At 51.4% G+C, this 21,414-nt stretch overlaps 1 protein-coding gene across 1 annotated transcript; it reads right to left on the bottom strand.

Annotated features, from left to right (window-relative positions):
- Positions 1-561: 561 nt before the first annotated feature.
- Positions 562-20,718, bottom strand: LOC135401946 (uncharacterized). Its single transcript, XM_064634551.1, has 6 exons — positions 20,510-20,718; positions 19,050-19,197; positions 16,997-17,084; positions 16,254-16,364; positions 9,157-9,201; positions 562-4,581 (listed from the first exon to the last, which is right to left on the bottom strand). The coding sequence occupies exons 1-6, from the start codon at positions 20,529-20,531 to the stop codon at positions 4,360-4,362; spliced, it is 636 nt and encodes a 211-aa protein (XP_064490621.1). The 5' UTR covers positions 20,532-20,718; the 3' UTR covers positions 562-4,359.
- Between the last annotated feature and the right edge of the window lie 696 nt (positions 20,719-21,414).

The following is a 21,414-nucleotide window of genomic DNA, read 5'->3' as shown; positions in this document are numbered from 1 at the left end:
CTTTCCTGCCCAGGGAAATCAGGCCACTGGCACGAGAAGTGGGCTAGAGAGGAGGGAACCCAGGGGTGACCCCACTGCACCTTCCCTGAGTAGCTGCTGGCCCCAAGGACTGGCTGGCTGTGACTGATTCTGTCCCACCCACATGCACAGGGAAGCTGGGAGGAGGCTTCCCAAACAGTTAACAAAAGGAATTGAGTGAAAGAGGCATTTTTTGGGGCACCACAGTGGTTGCATTGCTCCGGGGGCAGAGCTAGAGTGGGAATGTGCAGCAGATCAGCAGACAGTGCCTTGCAGATCACCTGGATGTCGCTCCTCTGCTTACCTGTAAGTCCCATTTCCCCACTGGCAAAGGAAAGGTGTGTTATCCCAGTCCTGGGAAGCCTTTGGAATGGGCAGGACTCAGCCAGTGTCTCCTGGGCCCCATGCAAAGGTAGGAGTGTGTGCACATTTTGGGGTGGGAAGGGCAAGGGAGGAGGGAGGTGGTGAACAACTCCAGCCAGCACTGGGAGAAAGGCAGAGCTCAAACCCCCCACCCGGGTTTCACAGGTATGACAGAAGCCCTTGTAACTCTTCAGTTCACTTTTATTTAAGTTCTGTGATCAGTCTTTTCCATCTGCAAGAGCTCTCGTGTCAGTGCCACCAACACATGGAACAGAAATTATGACATTTCACCCTGGTAACAGGAAGAAGGGCTTCATCTTAAAGGTCTTTTCAACCTAAATGGTTCTGTGTCCTATAACACCAGTTTCTCCCATATTCTGCCAGCCCACTGGGTCACACTCCACCAGTTTCCTGTTCAACTTGCTCAGCAGTCTACACCCAACAGCTTCGTGGCTCAGTTCCTGGAGCAGGGATCTTTTAGAGTCAATTGGCACCATGTCAGGAGGAGAGCACCCCTCCTCAGTGTTGCTGCAGCAGGATTCCAGCACCTCCGGGGTCCCCACGGGCCTGGGCAGCCTTTTCATGGAGCAAAGGGAGTGTTGAGCCCATGGCAGCAGGTGCAGGGGAGTTTGGAAGGAGCCCCCAGGCAAACACTGTGCAGCAGCAGGGAAAGGGAGGGAGGAGTAAGAGCCCCAAATCAGAACCATTTCCAAACACAGATTTGTAAAACCAAAGCAGTGGACTTGGACCTCATTAGCTCTTCCTTCAAGGTTTTCCTTCAGGGTTTTCCCCCTTTTCCTAGGGTGCTGTGTGGCGAATCTCTCTTGCCATTTTTTTTTTTTTTGAGACCAACCCAGAGAGGCAAAGAGAACCAAGACATTCCTGTACTTATTATATGTGCTGGCATAAGTCAAACTAGTGCTTTGAATTGAGGCTCCTCTTGCCTTTTACTTTTCTAAGGAGGGTTGAAATGCTTTTGCTTTACTGAAAGCACAGCAAAACCCTCTGTGGCAGACTTCTGTGGGCAGCTCACATTCAAAGCTGCACGAGGCAAACCAGAGTTTCTCTGTAATGCTGCAGTTTGAGTCTCTGCCTTCCCCTACCTCATCAAAGCATCATCCCCCCAGCCATGGGCAGCAGAGAAAACCACCTGCAACATGTTCTCTGCCTCCTCTGGCAAACAATCATTTTGTCTGGCTTGTTTCCTTACGTGTCTGAAGACCTGAACATCTTCCACTCCTTGTTTAAATTCTTAGATCTGTCTGAAACTGCATCAGGAGGTGAAGGCTCCAAATCAAACCTACCTCTGCTATTCCAGGCATGCAAGTAGGGAAGTGTGTGATGGATTTTTGCTTGCCTTTATTCCATGGTCAGCAGTGCTGGGTTGGTTCCAGGACATCAGAGACCCTTGGGTTTTCCAGCACCTAATCACCTTTCCAAACAGAGGGACCAAAGGCAGGTTTGGCAGACTTGAACACAGTTCCCTGCTGGGGTGGAAGTGTTGGCTGTGCCTTCAGTTCAGAGCACACCCAGTTTCCAGCTCTGTGGCAACCAGAAAGTCCCCCAAGGTGTGTTGAGAAGGAAACGAGAGATAAACACATTATCTGAATTTGAGTCCATTGGTGACCAGCTGAATTCTCTGGAAACTGGGGGAGGAACTGTGAATCCAAATGACTCCGAGAAGGTTTCCATCAGTCAAGACCAAAAGGATGGCATTGTAAAGTTGTGTTGAATGCTCTAAGGCTGTGCCTGCATAGTCCCCTGATCCTTTGGGATGAGAGTGCTCCATGCACCAGCACACAGGGAAGCTGCTGCTGCCCATTTCAGCTTGGCCAAAAAATGTTCATCCCCACCTCAGCCAGCCAAGCCCAGCCAGGTCACTCAGCTGTCATCCAGTGGGACACCACCTCCCAGCAGGAATCTACCTCCCCAGGAGCAGCAATTCCCACCAGAGAGGGGAAACCTTGTCCTTGTGACCAGCTCCCAGCCCCTCTCAAGCACAAAGTGTCAGCGTGCACAGGGAAGCAGGGAAGGGTGGGAACACCCCGTGCTCCAGGGGGGTGTTTGGTGCCATGCAAGGGCCTGGGGGATCCATGCACGTGGTGCCCTCTCACACAGGGCTGTACTGCCCCACTCACTGAAGAATAAACTTCTCTCTTATGTACAGATCTGCTCATTATCCTGCAGGGGATCCACGAGGTAGTGTGACATTCACAGATGTGCTTCTCTGGGGAGGAGGAGGAGGAGGAGGAGGAGGAGGAGGGACAAGCAGGGCGAGGCTGGAGGCTGCTCCAGGTGGGAACACAGCAAGTGCAGGCACCAACTCCAGCTGCTCACGTTCAGATACACAAAAATCAATGGGTGCCTCAGCCTGGATGGCACAGCAGGAGCTGGGCTGGGGCAGCCAAGGGGTTCCCCCCTCCCCTGGCAGGGAGGCTTCACCTGGCTGGGAGTTCCTTTCTCACGTGTACAGAACAGCACTGACACGTTGTCTGGGGCCTGGGCAGCGGGATGATGGAGTGGTCCCCATCCCTGCCTCCCACTCAGCACCCTCGTGGTTTCCAGAGGAACAGCAAGTGTGCAATGCCTGCAGAATCCCAAATATCCACCCTGAGCCAAAGGGAAAGAAATGCCCACTCGCCACATATCCCCTTGTTCAGACCTGTCCCACCCCTCCTATGCCATACCTGGGTGAAACAGGTGAAAGTTATCCCTGAAACCAAGCTCTTACACAGCATCTTCATTCCTCATCCTCCTCCTTCCTCTGCTTTGCTTTTATATACATTTAAGTGTATATCGACATTTATTTTTTCCTCTAATACAGGTGAACACAAATGTGATGTGGAGATAAATTCCCTTCTCTAAAACACTTTGTGGCCACAGGAATGTACACGTTTGGATTGACACACCCACACACATTCCAATATCCAAAAAAAAAAAAAAAAAAGTGTAGTCCCCAAAACTAAGATGCTTTTAAAAAAGTTAAAAGGCCAGATTCCTCTATTGGCTTTTATCCTTCATTAAGAGCAAGGAGATTACCTGAAAACATGATTTGTTCTTGATATTCTGCCTGAGTTAATTTTAAAATTCCAATCAACAGATGCAAGGAAGAGAGAGGGGAAAAGCTAGTGGGGGGCCACGTTAGGCTTTGAAAAGAAAATTAGAGAGAATGTTTTCCTTCATAATTATTTTCCCCTTCTGGTTTCAGGTTATAAGACAGTTATTTAAAGGATGCTTCCTCCAAATGGGTTGACTTCAAAACACGTCCCCATGTCACATGGATTTAAAGGAGTCAATCCAAGAGATTGGGAATGGGAGCAGGAAGGGAAAAGGACAGAAACAAAACCCCCCAAGCCAAGCACTGATCTCTATTTTTGGGTTGGTTTTGAGCATCTTTCATTACAAGCATCTTATGATTTGGTTCAGCCCTCCTGGCTGTTTAGCTCTTCACAAACAGGGATTTCCTACCTCCACTGCCAAGGGGGAAATTTCTCCAAAGGGAGGGGGTGGTGACAGAAAAAAAAACCTCCCAAAGCTACAGCCTGAGCCCTGAGCCCTGGCTGTGCTGGAAAACCTCACACAAGCTGGACCAGGGGCCGTGGAGGATCCACACCCGGCTCCTGCAGTGCAGGGAAGGACATGAGGGAGCCTACAGGGGATGTTTCATGGGGTTGGGCACATCCCACCCACCACAGGGGCAGCTGCCACCCCCGGACACATGCACACACACAGGGAGCCAGCTGGGCACAGGAGGGCCAGGAGGAGGAGGGAGAGAGCGATGCAGGAACCTCAGGAGACGTGGGCGAGGGCAGAGCGTTCCCTTGGGCACGAGCAAAGCCGGGCAGGGGCTCAGCCTGACCCAGGCTTAAAAATCAACCCATAAAATTTAGCTGATGGCAAAAAAAGGGGGGGGGGGGGCAGGATCTAAAAGGCCTTGGTGGCCGAGTGAAAGAACGTGGAGCTTCTTCGTTTTGCATCTCAGACATACTGTTCCTTAGGGCAGATGTAGGGAGCCCGGGAGCCTGGGGGTGGGCAGCAGAAGGAGATGTCAGAGTGGTGAGGGTAAAGATCCTGTGGGAGGTCTGACAGGGGGGTGTAGACACGAGGGATCTTCTCCAGGTACCGATGATCCTGGTGTGAGTAGCAGCGGCTCAGGTAATCACCCGCATCCGATACCTCTGGGTGACACTTTCCAAAGTTCTGCAGGCAGAGACAGAGAGTCAAGGGGTGAAAACTCGGGGCCACAGAACCTTCACCGCTCCTCAGCCCCTTGCTGAGACACACGTGGAACGAGCAGGGATGGAAAATCAAACAGTTCTGCTCGCTGCTCCAGGGAAATAGAAACCCGGGTGATAAATCCTCACACTGCAAAATTTGTAGCCTCACTCCCCAAAATATCCATGGTTTTGTTGGTGTGTATGTATAGATTGTGCACAGTTTGTCCCTTGTCTGTAAATACTCTGCTCTCTGGACAAAATAAGCAGCTGGGAGAGGAAAGACACTTTATTTTCACTCTTTCACACCTGAGTTTTGGAAAAGCAGTGCTTGGAGGCGTCATTAATCTACCCAGGGCTCGTGCTCTTTCATTTAAAGGGCACATGTGTCTGAGCAGGGGCTTTGGATGCAAACTGGGTTACTGTGCCTGATGTTTCCGTGGCAGACAGGAGGGCATGTGTGGAGCTTTACCTGTGTGAGCAGCTCCCCTGGCAGCCTGGGGGCCAGATTTGAGAGTCAAATCAACTGCAGAGAACACAAAGCACTCGCAAAACCCAGGCTGCTCCGTGGGTCTCATGATCTCTCCTGTGATGGAGTGTGTGCCACGGATGCTTTGCCCTCTCCCGGGGTGAGAGAGCATCTTTCCCACAGCCCAGGGCTGCGGCTCCCCAGAGGGTGGCAGCAGATGGGAAGGATTCCTCCCTGCTCACAGCCCCTCTCCTCCTCTGGAAGCCCTGCAGGATGACCCAAGCAGGAGGGACACCTGGAGAGGACGGGGCTGTTGGCTTTTAAAATCACCCCACACTCATGGGCGCCCACCAAGAGCCAATTTCTCCTCTAAGGGAGAGCCAACAACACTTTGGTGCCTGTGGTTTGAACAGGGGCTGGTTGAAGCAAGTAACTTGCCCTTGAGTCCTTCCTTGTTCTCATTCAAAAATACCAGAAAGAGTCAGTTTAGTGGAAAGGACAAGGATTTGACCCTCAGGAGAGAACTCCTGAAGGAACAGAACAATCTACTCAGCTCATCTGCTGCCAGTTCCTGGATAAATATTTCACCAGGATGCTTAAAAAAAAATTTGTATAGAAAACAAGGTGTCAACAAGAATTTATTGATGGGTAGGACTGCTGGGAGAGGCAAGAACAAAGTTGAAGGGCTGCACAGTCTTAAGGCAATTTTGGGAACAGCCTGGGTGGGAGCAGTGAAGGCTGCTGAGGATGGAAAGTTTGTCTGAGCACCAGGAAAACAGCAGCAATTCCAAGGTCAACCTGATTTTCATTTCCCTGCCATTGGCACAGCTGAATATGGCACAGATTAAGCTTCCAAAAGTCAGTGATTGTGTGTTAGAATTGCTCTGCTGGTATCCTAAATCCGGGTGGGCCATTCCCACAGCTGCCTCACGAGGGTTTGGCCACTTCTGGCCTCGAAGTGCAAAGTGAAAAGGTGGTAAAAAGTGAAAAGTGAATGGTGTGCAGCAGTAGAGCTGTTTAACTGGAGAAACCCAGGCCAAGGGCCACGAGGGAGCTTCACTAACTCCACCTTTAACCTCAGACCCCTGTTTGCTCTTCTTCTGATGGCACCAGCTGCTCAAAAGGCACAGAGAAGGGGTCACAGCCAGGGAGGGTGTGAGCCAGCATGGGGAGTGTGCAAAGCCTGTATAATCTACCCTCCAGAAATCTCAGACACAACAGAACTCCTTTCCATACCTGCAAGGGGGGGAAAAAATAATAGCCATGCTCTCCTCCTGCTTTACAGGGGTCATTAACTTTCTGGGTAAAGCCAAGCTGAAAGGGAAGTTGTCTTAATTATGGCAATTGAGAAAGACACAGCAGGCAAGGGGTTTTCTTAGCAAGGTTTGTAATCTGTTATCTGTTAATGGGAGGGAAGGTTTAGATGGTTTTTGGGCATGCAACAGAAAAGCACAGGATTTGATGTTACTGTGTCTAAGAAAGGTCTCACGGGAAAGAGATTCTCAGTTAACAGAAAGTGATGTGTAAGTTGAGCTGGGTGTGAGCAGGTAACTCTAAATTAAACAAAAGGGGTTGTGAGATCCTATTTTATGGGCTGCTGTGACAATATTCTGGGTCAGTAAAGCATAATTCTTTCTGCTTGTCTCCCAGTCCATGTGGGCAGGAGACAGACATCCATAAATATTGCTAAAAGACACTAAGTGCAATTCTGTCCACACTTCTGTTTGCCCAGGTGAGTCCAAACAAATTCTCCTTTTCTTTCTGGTCAGTGTTTTGTGAAGTCAGGGTCAAAGGAAGAGACTTCCCTGTCTCCTTTCACCTTTCCTCAGCAGGTGAAGGCAGGATTTGCATTGCTCCTGCTTTGTTCCCTGATCTCATTTCTAAGTAGCAAAAGGGAAGAGAACAAAATCAGCCTGGTGGTTTTTTTTAACATATTTAGCAGCCCGTGCCCTTTGACTTCCTTCCCCAGTCCCACTGTGAATTTTCCCCAATCTAATTTATCTTTAACGAAGTTTGAAATTAAATTAGGGATAATGAACTAATTAAATTGAACTGGCACACGATTCTACCACCTTCCCCCACCTGACTTCTCCCACTTGCTTTTGTCTCCAGCATGACTCCATGCAATTCTTCATTATCTGGGTTACATCCTCCCCTCTCAGTTTTATTTTCAAGAGCTTGATTAAAGGGGATGTCAGCAATCTATCCATTTCAGACAGCCTGGCAGATTACCTTTAAACAGGCTTTATTTGAATGAATTAGAGAGCTTTCATTCCTGCCATGTCTTACTCTCAACCCTTCTCCACCCCCCATACACCTGATTCCATCTTTTCTTCTATTTGCAGCTCAGCTCTTTGGGTAAAACCATGTGTGCAGCAGGTGACCACATCTTGTACTTTCAATCATCTTGAAATAATGAGTTTTTACTGGTCTAAAAGTGAAAAGCCCCTTCTCAGCATCCTGAGGATTTCTCTGCTGCAGTTTTTGGGAAATCTGAAGAGTACTGAGAGCTGGGCAGACACTGGTTTTCTCTGCTGGGCCAAACCCAGGGCACATTCCTGCACTTATGGAATGTGTGAGCCCATTCCCTGGCTGGGAAAAGTCCCTGCTGCTCGAAACTCTTCAAACTTTGGGCTGCCACCACCCTGACCCTCTCCATCAGCTGATCTGGAATTTTGGGATGCAGCACAGGCTGGTGGCCAGAAAAAAGTTCTGTTGAGTGACAGCAACATAAGACTGTTGTCACTGTGGACCATTCAGTGGGGAGGATGTAGGTGTTGGGAGATATAAAATACACTGGGAACCAAAAATAAGAAGCATTTCATCATTGGGAGCCTCACATCCTCTCCTCCCTGGTTCTAAACTCCCTGCTTGCTGGTTTTGAGCTGTTTTTCATCTTCCAAGCATGGCCACAAGTTTAGGTGTCTCTGGGCACGTCCCTGCTCTGTTTGATGCTTTATCTGTGAGGGAGTTCTCGAATAATCTCTGTCCTGAGCAGAGAACAAACATTCCTGTCCCAGGGATGAGCAGGAACCAGTGGTCCTGAGCTTGCTCTCAGGATCTTTGTGAGCATAAAACCGAGGGCAAGGAGGACAGAGGGACTCACCCCTGGGACAGAGGGACTCACCCCTGAGCTCAGAGAACAAAAAGGATGAGCATGAGGAAAGCTGAAATTCCCCAAACACACGGCAGGGACCTGTGATGAGGGATGCACTCAGACACATGCAAGTATTAGTTATGCAGAAGAAACTTGCTCATAAAGTTGCATTCCTTCCCACAGCATGCTCCTGTCCTTCTCTTGCTGCCTCTAGCACCTACCTGGTCCGTGTTCCTACAGCAGCTTACACCAGCAACAACCTGAAACATTGCCCTCCTTGCTGTTTCTCTCCCAAATCCTCCTCTCTATCCTTCTGGAATCAAGGCAGAGCTGCTGTTTAAATTGGGGAAACTAATAAGGAGCCACCTTAGCTCTTTGCTTTATTTCCCCTGCAATTTGGAAAGGGGAATTTTCACCCCGGTCACCGATTTTTTGGGTTCTTGGCGCGAATCTTTTGGTTTTCAGATATTCTTGCTGCAACAGGGACAAGAAATTCCCAAGCAAAGCTGAGAACCGGAGTGTGGGGAGGTGAAGGGGGGAGGAAATAATTAAAAAAGCATCAAGAAAAATGAAATTGCCCTGATCTGTGGTGTGTCTTAGCGGGGAGATTTCGTGGCGGCGAGATTACACCTTCAAAGCACCATATGACTGGCTTTATTTTTACTTCAGAGAGACTGGGAGGATTTCCAAATTTGGATTTGGAGGATTACTGTCCTTTTGCTGACAATAAAATTCCCCACCCCGGGGAGGACAAGGCGAGACCTCCCAAGATGGATTAAGGAGCTCTTGCCTTGTTTGGAGCGGAGGGAGCAGCTCCTCCAGCACAGCCCAAGGATCTGCTGGGAACTGGAGCTGAAGGCATGAGGGAGGGTGGGATTCTCATCCTCTCATCCAGAGGAGGCTGGCAGGTGCCTGGGAGCTGCTCAGCCCCAGGTGACAGACAGACCCCACGACCCAAATGGAGAAAAGGAAAACCAAACCCATCCCAAACTTACTGTCCACTCTCGCTCGTTACGTCTACGAAGACCTTGATCCTCATTCTGGGAGCAGGAGTGGGTGAGACACCACAAGAGAGAGGTTATGGTTCTGGTCCGGGCCAGGGCTGCTGCAGACACTTACCTAGGAAGGCTTTTGCTACAGCAAGGGGACTACAGGGCTGCTTCCAACACGGGAAAACCAGGGACCACAGGGATAAAAGGCAGACTGAACTGTCCCACTGCACACCTTCCACCTGGGGGTTTGTGCTGCACCTTCACCCACCTGCCAGCCCGGGGGTTCCCAGTCCTCAGGGAGACACTGAGCAACAGGGCTGGCCAGGGGGACTTCTTGAAAATGCCATTTTCCCCCTGCTTATCTTCCTGCATGGAGCTACTTCCCTCCTTCCCAAGGATCCAATTCCCCTGCACTTTATCTCCTCTGAGCCATCCCTCTCCATCCTCAGGCTGCTGCTTCTCTGTGAGCCTCCTCTTACCCACCTGGGGCGACCTGGGAGGGATTCAGGCAGCTGCAAAGCACCTCAGCACCTCAGCCCTCCATTTGCTGTCTTCCTTTCTCCTCACCCTGCACCTCTTCACTGGGTACCCCCTGTAGCCCCTTTAAACCCACAGCCCCTTCCTGCCCTTGAAAAAGCAGCAAAATAAAAGGGAAGAAGTGAGACAGAAGCTGGAATCACCACAGCTTTGGGAATACACAGGAGTGAGGAAGAGTTGTAGCCAAGGAAGGGGGTACCAATGTCATTTCCTTGGCCAACAACTCTTGGAACCATCCAGAAATTTCCCATGGGCTGGGAAAGGAGAGATGTCTCCCTTTCAGACAGAGACCTGGGGGCTTTAATAGGTGTGGGTTTAGGGCAAGGGAATGTAAGAAGAGCTGAAGATGCCTCTTTCCACTAAAAAAACATCACTCAAAGGGTCACTGGCAGCCAGAGATGGACCAGAACAACCATTTGTAGGTTTAAATTCAGACTGAGTCCTAATCCCTCCCTGCCACAGGACCTGAGCTCGGTGACACTCGTGCAAAAAACAGGAGAGCAAAGTCAGGTCCGGCCTCTGATTTTGAGAAGGAGAGCACCAAAGAAAATAACCTTTCCCCCTCTGTCCCAAACATCCAAACACGCTGCCTTGCACCACCCTCACACCACAGCAGCTCTGTCACTGGCACATCCACAGCCCCTCTCTGACTGTCTCTTATTCACTGAGTCTTTCGGATGCAGGAACCTTTACGTGTTCCCATATTCTCTCACATCCTCTCCCACCTTGTTCTTTCACACATGCACATATGTTCCATCTTATCTATAGTTACTTCCATGCACACAAAACTCTCCTTTTTTAATTTTCCTTTCAATCAGTCCTTTTTTCTTTCCCCCCCCCCCCCCTCCTTCTTGCGCTTGGAAAACACCTCTTAACATTTCTAGGAGGATTTTTGACTCCTGCAGAACTAGGTACTAGAATCCTGGTACTGCTGCTGCAAAAATTCCCTGAACTGAATCCCAGACCAGGAGCTGTGCCCACCTCATCTCTCCCTGTGCCTCCAGCCACGCTGATGCAGCAATGGGGGCAAACCCTGGCCTGAAACGAAGGAATCAACACTTTCCCCCCTCTCCCACTGTAGAAAGCAAAGGAAAACACTGGAAAGAGCATGCACAGAGGCAAGGCAAGGCATTCCTGGCAGCACCCCCAAAACTCAGGGTAGCACGGAGAGCAGGCAGCGCGCGGGAGGCGGGAGCGAGAGAGGAGGGGACAGACTGGGCACGGTGGGGACCACTCCAGAGGGGGGGAGGAGATGCAGGGAGGGAAGAGCGATGGCTTTGAGGGGTGCAGTGAGGAAGGCAGAGTGCAGTTGTGTACCTTGAGGCCAGAATCTGAGGGGAAAGGGCCTAGAGTGACATGCGCTAGCGTAAGTTGGGCTGGATGGTTGCATACTCGACTAGGTCTCCGCCAGCATGGATGGAGGTCCGAGGGCTGGGTGACGAGGCCAGAGCGGACGTGTCCAGCTCTGCATACTGGACATCACAGTCCTTGTTGCCAGAGTTCTGGAGAGAAGAGAGCAGCAAGGCGGTGGGGGACACAGGAGGGAGGAGTCGGGGTCGGAGTGGGGAGTGAGGACGGGACGGAGGGTCCGTGCGGACGAGTGAGCGAGAGGGGAGATGTGGAGGGTGGGGGAGAAAGAAGAGAAGGGTGAGGAGGGGGGGGAAGAAAAAAAGAGTTAAAAAAGAGGGAGGTAGGGAGGTAATGAATAAATCAGTAAGGTAAAATCTCAAGTCAAAGCAGAAGTCCCAAAGGCACTGCTCCCCAGATTCACCACAGAGCTGAGTGACTAAGCCCGGCTTGGCAGCACTCCCCTTTTCTCACTGCTCTGCTCTCCCATCCAACCCCTCTAGGATCAGCATCTTCCTTAGCTGGGGGATGGTTCAGTGAGTTCAAGCCTTCTCAGGTACCTGTGCTGTCTGTTTTAGCCCAGGGGTTTGGGGTTCACTGCAGCACATGCAGGGCTGGGGGGGCAGGACTGAAAACCTTGAATTCTGGGCCTTGGGAAGGAGATACCTGGAGGGAATGACCTCAAAGCCACAGCTCCAGGGGCACTGCCATAAGGAAATGGCACTGCTTGGCCAACAGTGTTGTTTTGCCCCAGTGTGGGGACTGTAGGGGCCTTAAGTGCCACATTGAACACAAGGTTTGACTGCACAGCTTGCTACTGCAGATTAACTATGCAGCATGATTTTGTCATTGTAATAACGACTAATAGAGGCTAAAAGCATCCTTTTTTGGCATGGAAATATTTATGGGTATTCCTTTCCTAAGCAGGCTTATCAGCAAGAGCTGCATGAATGGAATATTATCCAATTTGTCTGATCATTCCTACCCAGCCATCTTTCATGCTTTGCAAACAATAATAATGGGAGAGCCCTGGAAGGCAGGATGGCTCGGAAAGCTCAGGGCTCAGTGGGGAATGAGGATCACCAGGAGGAGCCTTGGTGCCAATAGCCAAGGTGTGAGGGGGACTCTGGCTACTTGCCCTGTGGAATTTCTTTAATACTCACTTTTAGAGCTGTTTTCTGTGCCAGCATTAGCCAGGCATCTGCTAAGCCTCTCTGAGAGGAGAGCGTTTTCTCTTCCAAATGGAACAGCTTTCCAATTTCTCTCTCCCCTTTCCAAAATGGCTGCATCACATGGTAATTATGCAAAAGGTGTTTAATTTGAAAGTGTTTCTCTCCTCTTTGTTTGGAAGTGTCCTCAGCCACCTACCAGCTGTGGCAGAGCCATTTTCAGAAGTTTATAGCCCTGTAATGAGCTGGTTGAGTGCCTGTTGCTGGAAGGGGTTATTCAGTGAGTGACTGTCTCTGCCTGCTGTGCCAGGGCTTGGCTCCCTGATTCCCCATGAGGGGAATGGGGAACAGGGCTGCAGCAGCATTTCCACGCTTCCCAAGCTGGATGCTGGGGGAGCAGGAGGCTCGAGGTCACCTCTGTCCTGCCCTTGGTGAGCAGATGGCAGTGGCAAGTTGTTGGCACAAGAGCTGTGCATCCTGTGACCTCTCTGCTTTGTGTCTGGACCCAGACTATGGGCATTTAGGAAAATTAGTAATGCCAACTCCAGCCTCAAACCTAAACCCAGGCCCTGCAAACCCCTTCCCCCTGAACTTTGAATCTCAGTCTCAGAGAAAGGCAGACTAAGTTTTACCTTTTCCTGCCTACTTTGCCTCACTCCTCTCCAAAGCAGTGCTTCCTTCCCACAGGAGGTGTTTTCTCCACGGAGTTTCTCCCATTGCTGGGCTTCCTCCTTCTCCCTGCTGCTCGTTTGGAGCAGAATTTATTACAATATCAATAATGTGACTTGTATACAAGGTCTGGCACTGCCTCACACAAGCGCTGTGTGTAAATCATCGGCATCGGCACCCTGGTAATTGCCCTGCAAACTGAGAGGAATTATTCTGCTGTCTGCAGCAATGAAACTTTCCCCTCCACCTGTGCAAATGGGGCCTGCTGACACCTACACTAATCATGGCTCTGCTCCTCCATGCACTGGTAGCCCCAGCTCCCTCCTCATGTTGCTGCTCACACGCACCCGGAGCACACCCGCTGTCACCCACACACCTGAGGCACACTCAGCCTTCCCTCCCTTCACTCCTGCCTTGATACCTCCCATAAACCAACTCTGTCACCCCACAAGAGCTCAGAGACAAACATTGCAGGCAACCCCTCCATCCCTACACCCTCTTCTCAGTTGTCCACTGCACTGTCCTCGGGCATTTTGCTGCTGTCAGCTCCACTTCAGTTTTCCCGCAGTCTGCAACTCCTAAATGTACATATTCCTTCACAGTTCTGACACAGGGCTCCCCCCTGCTCCCTTCTGCAGGTATCCTGGCCCTGCAGACATGCCCCAGCCTCTCCCTCCCCCTGGTCCCCTGCCAGCACATGTCCACACACACATCCCTGCACACCCTCTTTGGAGGTTCCTCCTCCACCTGCCTCCTTTATTTTGTCTCTGGCACCTCTCCCATTTCCCCCTCCCTCGCTCTTTGCCATCTCTAATCATTTTCTGCCTCCCATTCTAGCGCTGTGAAATTGTCATCCCCAGGCAGTGGCTTTCATGCTGCCTTGTGATAAATCTAGTTTATCCCAAATTACGAGGTTTTGCACAATTCATTTAAAGCTGAATGCACCCGCCCCATTTTCCTGCAGAATCCGTTCCCTTCAACTCTCATCTTCTTCACTCCCCTCCCAAGTCAAATCTGCAGATGAAGTACAAGCAGAACAAGAATATCCTGCCTTTCTGCTGTGCCTTCCCCTCTAAAGGATCCCAGAACCACAGATACTCCGGAGTAGCTGTGTCTGAACACGGTGGGAGCGGGGTTGTAGCACAGTGAGGTTGGTAGAGACCAGGTGAAGCTGAAGGGATGTGCTTCCCTCCTCATCCTCCAAATGAGCCACCTCCCAGGTGAAGGATCAGGCAGGTCTGGCTCCATCCCATGGAACAGGGTTGCTGGGACTGAGCTGGGAGTGCTGGTTTTGGTAACCACCACTCTCCCTGCTGCTGTCCCCTGGGGGTTTCCACACCAGTGCTATCCCAGACACCCCTCAGAACCCCAGTGTGACACGAGTAGGAGGTCTCTGCAATGCTTTAGGGGTGGAAAAAAGTGATGCAGGCCACTTTTTTCCCATCAGGGAGGAGGGCAGGAGCTGGCTCCTCTGCAAAGCGTGGCTGGGCGACGCGGTGCACACCCGGCCTGGCTGTGGCAGCACGTCCTGCCTGTGCTGCCTGGGAGAAATCCAGCAAAATCAGCACTCCTTGGCTGCAAAGCAACACCCTTCTCCCCCCTGCCAGTCCCAAACTTGAATAGCCTGCTGCCTGCCTGAAGGACACGGTGATTTAGCAAGGAATGGGAGCAAGCCCCAGCTCGCCCCTCCTGGGGCGCAGAGCCAGGGCACGGAGCAGGTACGTGATGGGGGAGTGTGACACTGGTTACAGGGGCTGACCAGGGGATGGGCCAACCCACAGCTGTGCCAGACCCCTGCCAAGAGCAGGCAGAGCTGTGGCAGCAGTGTTTGAGTCCCCCAGACCCCACATCAGCACTGCAAAGCGAGCCCTTCGTGGACCAGATGAAACGAGAGCTCCACACTCTGTCACCTCCTGGCTGAATCCACTGGTGGGGAGCAGAGAGTGCCAGGCTTGGGACGTGGAAATGCATCTTCTCAGGCCAGGATTGAGAGCAGCAAACTCTGTTCCCATGGTTACAGAGCAGCTACCCATCAGGCCCCATCTCACATCACTAACTCTGCCACTTAATTAACTGACTGCTCATTATTTCCCAAAATGAGCTCCTCCATCCTCCTGCCTGCCTGAAATCCAGCCCTCAGATGCTCTCCCAGCAGCTGCCTTGCTTTAGCACCCTGTGTTTCATTTAAAACTCAGCAAGGATTAGAAAGACCCAGGACTGAGGGAGGGCTCCAAGGGGAAGTTTTTCCTTTGGGGCCATGGGCCATGCTCAGCTGGGATGAGGGAACTGGGATCACATGCACACAGCCCAGCACAGAGCTCTGCCTTCTGATTTCCAACGCCCTCGGCATCTGTCTCGCTGCAGACTTCTGCCAGCTAAAGGTCACTGGGCCCTGTCCTTCCATTATCTGCACAGGAACACCCATTAAAGGGTCATAGCAGGATGAACTGGGTTATAATGAGTTATGTTCATAAAATATTACTCCGGTGTGGGCTGGTATTTGCACAGCCTTCTCAAACAAATGGGCTCACGCTGCTGGAGCACCAGGCTGGGTGTGCAGGGCTCTGAACCATCCCTTGTGGAGGAAGAATTTGGGAGAGACCTGCAGCATTTACATGGGGATGCCTTGTCTCCCATGGATCAAGGGGGGAGCAGCCCCATGCCACGGGGTGAGGGAGGGAGAGGATATTGTCTGAGGCCCAGTGGTTTTCTGTTTTCTCATCCAAAAAGGACTCTCATCTTACTTGCCTTTGCATCTGACATTTCCTCCTTCAGCCTCCCTCCTTGCAAGCCTGCCTTTCCCACATGGCTGCTAATATCTCTTCCTGACCCTTAATCTCACTGCTGCTGCTGCCTCACATTAGCATCTCCCCTTCTGAGGCTGAACAAATACACACACACACACACACAAAAAAAAAAAAGGGGTTTAAAGAACTTGTTGTCAAGCGAGAGTCAGACACTGGCACGCTCTGCCCTGCAGATAATTGCTTTGTGAAGCTCTCCCTGCTGCTTCCTTCAGCTGCAAACTCTAACAGGGGCTCCTTGCAGGAGGTGAAGAGTGGCCAGGGTGGGCTTGTAGGCGTAGGTGCCATATGTGGGTAAAGGATTTGGAGTTAACAGGGGTGTTCTACTGAGGAATGAGCCATAAAGGCACAGCTCTAGGACCTGGGGAAAGGGGCAGAGGTGGGTCTCAGAGGTGGGCTGAGATCAGTGTGGAGGTTGCCTTCCTCCAGCACAGGATAATCCTGGGCTGAGAAGCTGCTCTTGGGGGGGTCTTTTAATTTTTAGGGTGAGAGATGCAGTGTGCAAGGCAGAGAGGCTGGGGGTGAGGGTGAGGCCAGGCAGCACCATCAGCACCCTGTCTGGCAGGGTCCTTACCAGTTTGTCAGTGTAGGGAGAGGGCTCAGGGGCTGCCATGTCATAGTATGGAGTCTGCAAGGGGAGCTTCTGGATCTCCTCCTCGTGTTTCATGTTGTCCAAGTGAACAACCTGTAATAGAAGAGAGAGAAGAGAGATGAGAAGGGCAAGGTCTGTCCTCCTGTCACAGTTTGAGGCAATGTCTGTTCAGGGGACACCATGAAGGGCAGAGCATCTCACCTCCTCCCTTGCTCCCACCATGTTATTTGCCTCCTTTTCTCTTTGTCTCATTCTCACACCCCTCACTAACACTTGTGCTGTTCAAAGTGGGGGGAGATGCTCAAAAGTCCTCACACCCAAGAGCCCACCTGAACACCAACTCCTTTGGAACTCAACAGCCACAAAAGGGACCGGGCAGAATCCAAATTACAGTTTTCAACGAGTGCCAAACTCTGGGAGTTCTGGGGGGACGAGTCACAGCATCAGAGAATCACAGAATCAGAGACTCACAGAATGGTTTGGGCTGGAAAACCTTAAAGATAATTTATTTCCAATCCCCAGCCATGGGCAGGGACACCTTCCACTAGACCAGGTTGTTCACAGCCCTGTCCAACCTGGTCTTGAAAAGTTCTTACTCTCTGCCCCTCCTCAAACTCAGGCCATGGACTTCTTTGCTCCTGGAAACCCCATTTTCCAACATTTAGGTACTGTGGACACTGCCTGGGATCAGTTTTCCTTGCCAGAGGAAGGCTGGGGAGGCATACCTGGATATCTTCTGGAGTCAGGTGGCTTTTCATCTCCTGTTTCCTCTTTGGTGGAGGGGCAGGTTTGTGGGATGGAGGCAAGTCAATTCTGCAGGGAAAGAAGTGTCTGATGATTAGAGAGCAAGGGAGAGGGATCTGCTGCTTTGATGTGCCCTGCACCGAGGCTTTGATTGTGTTTGTCACCAAACTGCCAATATAATCATATAGATTACTCTCAGGAACTCCCCCGTGCCCTTTTCCTCACCCCAATTAGAATTGTTAATAGAAATAAACTCCCTGCTAGCATTCTGTTCCTGTTCCAAGCAAATCTCCATGTCGGATTGCAGATCCCGAGGGTGCAGCTGGGATACCCAGCTTTGGAATGGCTCAAAAATCATCCCACGGGAGGTGGTTTGTTTTTATGGCCGTGAGGTACTGGGAAATGCAAGCAAGGTTATGCCAACCCCAGTCTGGCAGCTTACCTGGAATGGCAGCCCCTGCCACAGGCTTCCCAGCAGGACTTTGGATCCTCCTCCCAGACAGGCTGTGCCACGCAGGGACATTCATCCCTGACCCCCAGTCAGGGGATCAGCTCTTGCCCCAGAGCAAAGGGATTGGCAGCCACGGTAATCCCAGCCTAGAGACTGTCTCTGCACATTCTGTTCACATGCACAGATGTGTCTAATCCTTTTACAAAACTTATTAAAACTCTGATCCACTAATTAGCCGGGTCCCCCCTCCCTCCTCTCCACCAGATCTGATGGAGATGGGCGACTTCTCTTGGCAGCCCAGTGGATTCCAGCGTGGGACCAGAGCTTATGGGTGAAGGGGAGGGTGAAAGAGCTCCCTGAGGCTCTGTAAAACATTGACTTTGTGGCTGTATAGAAAAGAAATTCTATTACCTTTTGGATCAGCTTCCACAATAGAGGCAGCACCTCAGCAGAGCAGGGCACTGTTGTGTTTCTATTCTCTGGTAAAGTGGCTCTTCCCCGAGCCTGGTGGAGGGCCATTGTGGGAAGTGGATTGTCAGAAAGCATCTCCATCACAGGGCCCGTGCTGTTGATGCAATTTCACCTCGTGGTGCTGTTTTTTTTTTTTGTTTGTGTGCCTTTTCTCTCTCTGCTCCTGCTCTCCCCACTTCTCTTCCCTCCCTTCTGCCGCTCTCCTCCGGTGCCCTCCCTCAAATGGGATTAAATGGAGCACAAAATGTGCCCAAGGTGTAACAACAATGAGCTGGGGGGTTGTGGAAGATAAAAGCAACCTCTGGGCCTTGGGCTTTCCGTGCCTCCCCTGTGAGGTAGGAGAGGAGGGAGGTGGTGGGAAGAGTGGGAAGGGAGGGAGGGGGTGCTCTGGTGAAGAGCTGGTGACAAGACAGAGCTTTTCAGAAGAGCCCAGGCTAAATGTTTCTGAAGAGGTTCATGCTGCATAAACTGACCTCCACACCACACAATTCCCTGCCTGGGATCTGAGCTGTGTGGTGCAGGGCAGAGCAAAGCAAGTACCTGTCAAAGAGGAGCCTCCGTGATGTCCTCTCTCTCTACTATTGCCAGAGTTCATGCCACCCTCCATGCAAAACCAGAATGCTGAGTGGATGTGAATCCTTTCCAGACCCTCTGGGATACATTCAGAGGTGCTCAGGGTGACATCTCTGATGACAGAATGTCATCCAGCCCAATTCAAGAGCCTGAAGCCATTTCACTGAGAAAGAAAGAACAGGATCCTCTTCTACCCATGGAGGTGAGAGAGGCACTGAGCTGCTGCACCATGGTCTAAAATATGCTACAGCACCTGGGTGAACATCACTGTGCTTCAGTTTCCACTTAAAGCTCATGGTAAGAACTCAAAAAACAGGAGGGAGAAGGATGGAAAGCACGAGGGAGCCCCAGTGAAGGGAAGAGAATCAGAGGAGTGCTCCAGGGGGTGGCAGACCCGGCAGAGACGCCACGAAAAAATCGGCTCGCTGCCAATTTTAACTTGTGTGCAGGTAGTGGGAGGGCCAGAGGTGCTCTCTCCCACCCCACAGCACCCACACCACCCGTGAGCTGTGGCTCTGTGGGTGTCTGGGGTCACTCACAGGTCGTGGTCCGTGTCCGTGCGGTTCTTCTGCTGCCGCCGGTAGACGACGATGACGGTGACGGCCACGCCGAGGATGAGAGCAGCTGCCACCACGCCTCCCACGATGCCAACGATGCCTCCCGGGGCACTCTGAGGTAGTGGCTTGTCTGCAACACACAGGGCAGCACAGGGGAGAGGGGCAGAGCATCAGTAGGGCAGCACAAGGACCAGCACAGGCAGGGATTCCAGGAGCAAAGGTGCCAGCTCGCCCCATGGAGGGAGACAGGTCGTGATGAAACACAGCCCTGGGAGCTCAGGAGGAACAGAAGTTGGGGCTACAATGCAGCCCACTGTGTCCCCAAGAGTTAACCCCTTCCTTAATCCACTCTGCAATTTCCCCTTAAACCAGGTGGTTATTCCTGGATCTCTTATTCAGCCTTTGTTCAGCCCTAGAAAAAAGAAGGGTTTAGGGAACAAAGGTGCTTCCAAGCACTCAAGTGGACCTGCTACTTGATATTGCTTAACTATTTTTGAAAGCCTTCTGCTGGGCTTTGTCAAAGTGTATTCACTGAATTCCTGGCACTGCCTGGAATGAAGGAGAGCCTTGTTCAAGTAGACCTTAGGAGAGCTAAGGAGCAAGGCTGAATTTCATTGAGGTGGAGCAGAGGCATGTGCACCCCTAAAGCTTTCCTAAAAAGATGTCCTGAGTGCAGGATTTAGGGGTAAAGGGGAAACATATCTCATCTTGCATTTCATCTCCTGCTTGCCCCATGGCTGGAGAGCTCTGTGACCTGGGCCAGCTCCTGGGTGACCAACATGGACCTCATTCAAAGGCAACCCATCCCATGGGCCTGATGGGAAAGTGCTTTGAAACCCACGATAAAAGGATTTAATTTGCTCTACCTTCCAACCTAATTAAACTTGAAAACTAGCTAATTGGTACTTTGTACTTACAACTCTGGCAGTGATGAAAGGAGGAGATAATTGGAATGGAGGAAGAAGGAGGAGGAGGAGGAGGAAAAGAAATTCAGGGGAGGGGAGCAAGACAGGGATGAGGGAACAAGGTGCTTCGCAAAACTTGTCTACCACATTTAATTTTTGTGCTTATCTTAATGCCCTGGGTACTGGCTGCTCTTAGAGACCAGCTGCTGGATTATATGGCCCTTATTTGTGATAATTATGGCTCTGGGTACCATAGTGGCAGCCAGGATCTCCCCTAAACCACCTGGCCCTGAGGCCACTAAATTATACCCACTTTACACGTGCAAAGGAATAAAACCAAGCTAAGTGTGGTCATAAAACATCTGCACACGCTCCCAAACCACGTGGGACAACGTACACAGGGCTTTTCAGGGTGAGCATCTGCCTCTTCCTCCCACCTCCCACCCGTGGATTCCGCACTCACATCCTGAAATCCCGGCGCTGGAGCTTTGCCAGCAGCCTATTCCCAGGTCTCACCTGGCCGCCAGCCTCCCTCACCCCTCAGATTTGCAGCTGCCATCCAGGAGTGGAGTGAGGTGTGTAAACATCTCGCAGGGAACACTCCCCCTCCGGTCAATACCAGCCTGCAGATCAGAGCCCTGCCGCGTTGGCTGTGTCGGTACAAACCGCTCGGGCTGCCGGCACCACGCTGGGACAGCGCTGCCGGGGAGCGATTTACCCTGGCAATTGTTTGGACACCGATTCCCCACCCTTTCCCGGGCAAACCCGGCTTTCTCTTGCCAAACCATGGCACCCCAGAGCACCCACGGGGCAGCATCCCACGCTGGTCCTTAATTAAGAGCTCGGAGCCGCGTGTGTGATGCTGCAGTCACCAGAACTCTCTGCTCCCCGAAATCCTCAGCAGTGGCAGCCACTTTTCTTCCTCTGCCCTCCTCCAAAAGCCACGTTATCTCGAAAATAATATTTCTGCCTTGAGACAGCTCTCTCACAGCCCTGCTCAGGCACAGGGCTGACATGTTGCAATCCAAGCCCCCGTAAAGAATCTCCCAGTCCCTTTGGCTGGGGCATTCCCGAGATGAACTGGTCCCTAATGGCTCTCGGGATGGAGCAGAGAACATCAGCCTCCTGCCGCCGCTGTAAATGTGTGTGTATGTGCGCGGGGGAAGGGGGTGGAAGGAGAAAGAGGGAAATAAATAAATAAAATGAATCTCCGGGAACTTGGACAGGGACCTGTGTAACAGCAGGAAGGGGCAAAGGGAATTTAGAGAGGGGAAAATACAGCCATCGTTTTGAAGAAGAGGCAGAGGTAAACACAGAGCACTGGGTAAAGACAGTAAGGGGATGAGGAGAGTGAAAGAATGAAGGAGGACAAGGAGAAATTTGGGGTCTGTCAGGGTCCCTCCTTCTTGCCAGGCTCTCAGGACTGGGGTATGAAGATCCTG

The sequence above is a fragment of the Pseudopipra pipra genome, chromosome 23 (assembly GCF_036250125.1).
Source record: "Pseudopipra pipra isolate bDixPip1 chromosome 23, bDixPip1.hap1, whole genome shotgun sequence".
Classification (NCBI taxonomy): domain Eukaryota; kingdom Metazoa; phylum Chordata; class Aves; order Passeriformes; family Pipridae; genus Pseudopipra; species Pseudopipra pipra.
The sequence above is the reverse complement of the archived record's forward strand: the minus strand, read 5'-3'. Positions and strand labels throughout refer to the sequence as shown.